This window comes from Salvia splendens, chromosome 7 (genome assembly GCF_004379255.2).
Source record: "Salvia splendens isolate huo1 chromosome 7, SspV2, whole genome shotgun sequence".
Lineage (NCBI taxonomy): Eukaryota > Viridiplantae > Streptophyta > Magnoliopsida > Lamiales > Lamiaceae > Salvia > Salvia splendens.
In genome coordinates, this window is record NC_056038.1 from 35,277,510 (window position 1) to 35,282,876 (window position 5,367).

Genomic DNA, 5,367 nt, shown 5'->3' on the forward strand with positions numbered 1-5,367 from the left:
TGGTTCAAGTGTTACAGCAAGACCCGGGGAAGAAATCTAAGTTTTCTTGGTTGGGAAATCAGTTGAGGAGGAAAGGACGATTAGTGGTGGAAAAAGATGAGAACTTGAGGTTGAAGCTCATTCAATTATTTCATGACTCTAGTGCTGCTGGCCACTCAGGGATATTAGCTACCTACAAGAGACTTACTATTCTGTTTTACTGGCCTCATATGGAAAAGCATATTAGGAAGTATATTGGGGAATGTGATGTATGCCAACGCTTCAAGTATGACAATAGTGCATACCCGGGATTATTACAGCCCCTGCCCATTCCTGCTGAAGCATGGTCTCAGGTCAGCCTCGATTTTATAGAGGGTCTTCCATTATCTTCTGGAAAATCTACTATTTTGGTGGTGGTAGATCGGTTGACTAAATATGCTCATTTTTTTAGTCTCAGCCACCCTTATACAACCTTAACCGTGGCTCAGGCATTCCTTGACTATGTATTCAAATTGCACGGCCTTCCTACCATTCTCATCTGTGACAGAGATAAGGTTTTTATGAGCAACTTTTGGTCGGACTTCTTTAAACTTCAAGGGGTGGAATTGCACATGTCCACGGCATACCACCCTCAATCTGATGGTCAAACGGAGGTGGTGAATAGATGTTTGGAGACTTATTTACGTTGCATGTGTGGTGATCAACCTACTATGTGGAGTAAGTGGTTGAGCTTGACTGAATTCTGGTACAACACTTCTTTTCAGTCGGCCATTGAGACCACGCCCTTTGAAGCTTTATATGGGTATCCTCCACCGGTTCATATACTCTATTTTAAAGGATCATCAGCGATGCATGATGTGAATGTGAGCTTGGTCGCTCGAGATGCTATGATTGAAGTCTTGAAGCACTATTTACTCTATGCACAACAACGTATGAAACAGCAACATGACAAGCACCGTTCGGAGAGGAAGTTCGCCATAGGGGATTGGGTTTATTTGAAATTACAGCCATATCGTCAAAATACCTTGCGCAATCGTCAATTCCAGAAGTTAAGCCCTCGTTACTTCGGACCATTTAAGGTGGTGGATAAATTTGGTGAGGTTGCATACAAAATCCAGCTCCCATCAGACTGCAAAATCCATCCTGTCTTCCACGTTTCTCAATTGAAGAGGAAGATGGGGCCTCTGACTCAGCTGCAGGGTTCCTTACCGACGGTGGGGAATTCAACTTTCCTCGAGCCTGTCCAGATTCTGGAGCGTAGGTTGGTCAAGAGAGGCAATCGTCCAGCTACTCAGGTTCTTGTTCATTGGGCGAACTCTTTCCCGGAGGATGCTACTTGGGAGTACTTGCATTATTTGGAGGAGCGATTTCCTCATTTTAAACCTTGAGGTCAAGGTTGATTTGAAGGAGGGGAGATTTGGTACGTGAAGTACCATTAGAATAAGCGCACGAGGGAAATGAGCTAAATAAGTGTGCATGGGCATCACGTGCCCATGCACACGTGGATCGAATGGGATTAAATCACACCGTAAGCGCGAAGTAGAGGATAGATAGTTAGTTACTTGTTGATCAGTTGTTAGATCTAGCATGCACGCTCCTTATATGAGCTGCATTTTGGATGTATTGTTTTCTCATATTATGAATTAATGCAATTGTCTTCTTCCCCTTCTCTCTCATCTCCTTCCAATAACTCTATTCGTGTAGGTGCAATTTCGGTCTCCGTTCCGATCATCGGAGACCCCAATTCCGCACTAGTTCGCTTCCAAAGTAATCACGTCTTGAAATTTGTCGTAGAATGTCTTTTCACATTACAGTTGAGTCGCAAGGTTTACAGGACATAGAAGCTTATTTAAAATTAATTGAATTTATAAGTATGTGTAATTCCGAATATAGCATTGATAGTACATGATTAAGATTTTAATATTTGGTAAAAAATACAAAAAAAAGTCAAAGATTAAGATTGAAAAGTGATGTTTGCCCTAATTAAATTTCCATAGGTCAATTAAAATAGTTATACGATGTAATCAAATGCAAACTCTAAATACTGAACAAACTCCAAACTATAATCTGGACCGTTGAAAAATGTCAACAGATAATAAAATTACATAAATAGAAAATGTCAACACAATGTCAACAGTTGATGATGTGTCAACGGTTGATGAACGGTTGATGATGTGTTGACATTTTATGTTGATATAATTTTATCATTTGTTGACATTTTTCAACAGTCTAGATCATAGTTTGGAGTTTGTACAATATTTAGAGTTTGAATTTTATCACTATATGTCTATTATTCCCTCCACCACCAAAAATAATCCCTAAATAGAGTGGTTATGACGAGAGTGACAATGTATGAAAAGCTAACGTGACACGTGAATAGTTAAGATATGGTATGATATTACTAAATGTCTCAATTATGTATAACGTCATATATACAGTTCTGCATACGATGCAGCGAATGAATGATCAATCGCATTTACATATATGCATATGTACGTATATACGAGGGTGGTCGAGCTAGAACTAACAACGCTTACCACTACTCCTTGTTAGAGACGGCTTCTGGAAGTTTGAATGTGGGACGTTTGTCCGCGCCTCTCCTGGAATACTCTCTCCATCTACGAGCAGCTGCAGCAGCTCGTGCTGCCCTCTCTTTCACTTCTTCCTCTGCAACACAAAAAAAAGAAGATTTTCAATGGTAAAGTGATAAGAAAGTATGTGTATTTCAGCATAGTTCCATTGAGATCTTATTCAAGGGAAAATGAACTTTATACCTTTATTAGCTTTACTTTCGTAGTCTTTCGTGTTGCCCCAAAGGTTGTCCCAATAAGTCGGAGTTTGGCCAGAATCTTTCTGCTTCATCATCCTCACTTTAGCCTGTGCCTGTAAGAAACGAGGCGTTTTCAAGAACCGAAACCATAACAAGTCGAAAACCAAATCTCTCTATTGAACTCATTCACTCGATGTCCAATATAATAAGAGTCCTTACCAATACTTTAGCTTGTCTCTTTTCCCATCTACCGCTCGCCTGCACAAGCAAGAGTATTAAGACGCGTATAGCCTCAAAGCATGTTATCGGATGATATGTTAATAGTTTGGCAATCTTACCATCCGAAAGACATCTGAAGATGCTGATCCCATGCCCGAGAGCATCAGAGCGACCTGATAAGCATTATTACTCTTGTAAATAAGCTACTACGAAAAACTGTATATGCTAAAATTCATGCATTATCACGATGCGTTCTTACATTCACTCTTTCTACTCTGCGCATTTCATCTTCTAGCAGCGATAACTGAGCAGCAGAAGTCCAATGAATACAATCGACTGGGCTGAAATGAATATAACAAATTCCAGTAATTGGTATCCGAAAAAGAGAAATGAAGAAATACAAAGAAACTTACCAGCTCTCAACTGCTTGCTGAACTTTGTCAAGCATCCCGGCTTGGTTATAAGCTCTGGCTCTTCCAAAGTCTTCCTCAATGGCAAAAACTTCCGAGCAAACGTTGGCACAGTTCTTGCAGCCTATTCTCGAAAATGGAAGAAATCAGACACTGCCAACTTACAATTACAGTAGTGATTTAAAGTAATAATGAAGATAGACATAATGCAGCAGAATTAACTTTCATATCATTCCATTTTGCATTTAAACGACATACTTGTCGAAATGAAATGTCTAAGTAAAACAGAAGGATGGCAAGCTTACCTATGCAACTAAACTCGTCCACAAAGACATGATCCTTAGTGCTGGAATCATCGAAAAACGGATTGATTGCAGTGAGAGCATATCCATGGATTTCATCGTACACAATTCTCTGAACAGGATCACTCAGAATCTAAAAGAGAGAAAAAATAAAAGATCAGTTTCCCACAGAAGTTACAAACTCATCCAAGAAATCCGTAGAATGGAACTTACCTCGTACACCTCGTTTATGAACATGCAGAAATTCGTTGTCTCCGGGTCATCACCACTCAAATCTGGATGGCAAGATTTCATGCAATTATAATAGGCTTTCTTTATTTGCTCCGGGGTCGCGTCTGGAAGCTATGGTACATTCAAGAATCAAAAAAGAAATGAAAAATCAATCATCATCTCAATCACAAATCTCACTATAGTGTGTAACAAACACTTCACCCTTATCATTCAACATTTAAATACAAATCAAATTGTTTCACAATTTGTCGAAAAGAAACTAACCCTATCAATGACTACCATCATCACCAACAAAGCCAAATCACAACTAGTAATCCTTTAATCATCACCTATAAAGCTTTATACTTCTGAATTTCCTTTTTTTTCGTTCTTATGGTATAATAGAAAACATAAACACAGAAACTGAGAATGCCCAATACATCAAGATTAACACACTAAGGGCGGTGCGGTTGCCATGATTACTCGTGATTAAAGGCCATGACTAATCTTATCTTTTGTTTGGTTGCATTTCTTTCAAAAGCTTGGCCCCTGACAATGTATCCGGCCCACCTCCATAATGCCAAGATTAGATTATATCTCATGATAAACCATCTAACCTTCACCCCTGTGACTAATTTAGTCATAGACAAATCTTATTGTGACTTATCTCATATTTTATCTCATTCTTATCTTGCCTAATAAACCGAACACCACCTAAATGAAATTGAGACAAGTTTAAAGACAAGATTTTACCAATAACAGCATAACAGAAGACATAAAAGACAGAAATTGGGAAAGCCTAATACATCAAGAGTAACAAACTAAATGAATTTGACACAAGTTTAAAGACAAGATTGTTATCATTACAAGACCTTAAACAGAATAATAATCACCTGCAGCATAATAGAAGACATAAAACACAGAAATTGAGAAAACCTAATACATCAAGATTAACAAACTAAATGGATTTTAGACAAGACAAGTTAAAAGACAAGATTTTTATATAATTACCAGACCCAAAACAGCATAATACTCATCTGCAGCATAATAGAGGACATAAAACACAACAACTGGGAAAGCCTAATACATCCAGACTAACAAACAAAATGAAATTGAGGCAAGACAAGTTTAAAGACAAGATTTTTATCATTACCAGACCCAAAACATCATAATAATCATCTGCAACATCCTCAGAAGAGGCAGATTCCTGAGATGCAACCCTGATTCTCCCAACCCCTTTCCTTTTCCCTCCATAGCTGCTCCACCCCACGTTATTTTTTCCTGCTTCAGCACATCTGCTTCTTGGACACAAACTTGTCAATGGATTCTGAAATTTGAGTGCATCTGTGCAAACTGGCGGCAGTAACTGAGCCATTGCCGAACAGAAGAAAGCAGAGAAAAGAATCACAAAATCCTAAAATCGATTCAGCTAGATGCAAGAAAAAGAGGGTCTGGAATAAATTGATCAAAATCTGAG

General features: G+C 38.7%; 1 protein-coding gene across 1 annotated transcript; it reads right to left on the minus strand.

Annotated features, from left to right (window-relative positions):
- Nucleotides 1-2,356: 2,356 nt before the first annotated feature.
- On the minus strand, nt 2,357-5,367 carry LOC121810904 (chaperone protein dnaJ C76, chloroplastic-like). Its single transcript, XM_042211635.1, has 9 exons — nt 5,044-5,367; nt 3,894-4,022; nt 3,684-3,813; nt 3,382-3,502; nt 3,228-3,309; nt 3,088-3,141; nt 2,969-3,007; nt 2,754-2,862; nt 2,357-2,646 (listed from the first exon to the last, which is right to left on the minus strand). The coding sequence occupies exons 1-9, from the start codon at nt 5,263-5,265 to the stop codon at nt 2,519-2,521; spliced, it is 1,014 nt and encodes a 337-aa protein (XP_042067569.1). The 5' UTR covers nt 5,266-5,367; the 3' UTR covers nt 2,357-2,518.

Excerpts from the sequence above, each read along its gene's own strand:
- LOC121810904 (XM_042211635.1), bottom strand. The coding sequence starts at position 5,265 with ATGGCTCAGTTACTGCCGCCAGTTTGCACAGATGCACTCAAATTTCAG. Across the intron at positions 3,814-3,893 it reads TCATAAACGAGGTGTACGAG|ATTCTGAGTGATCCTGTTCA; the intron begins GTAAGTTCCATT and ends TCTCTCTTTTAG. Across the intron at positions 3,008-3,087 it reads CTTCAGATGTCTTTCGGATG|GCGAGCGGTAGATGGGAAAA; the intron begins GTAAGATTGCCA and ends TTGCTTGTGCAG.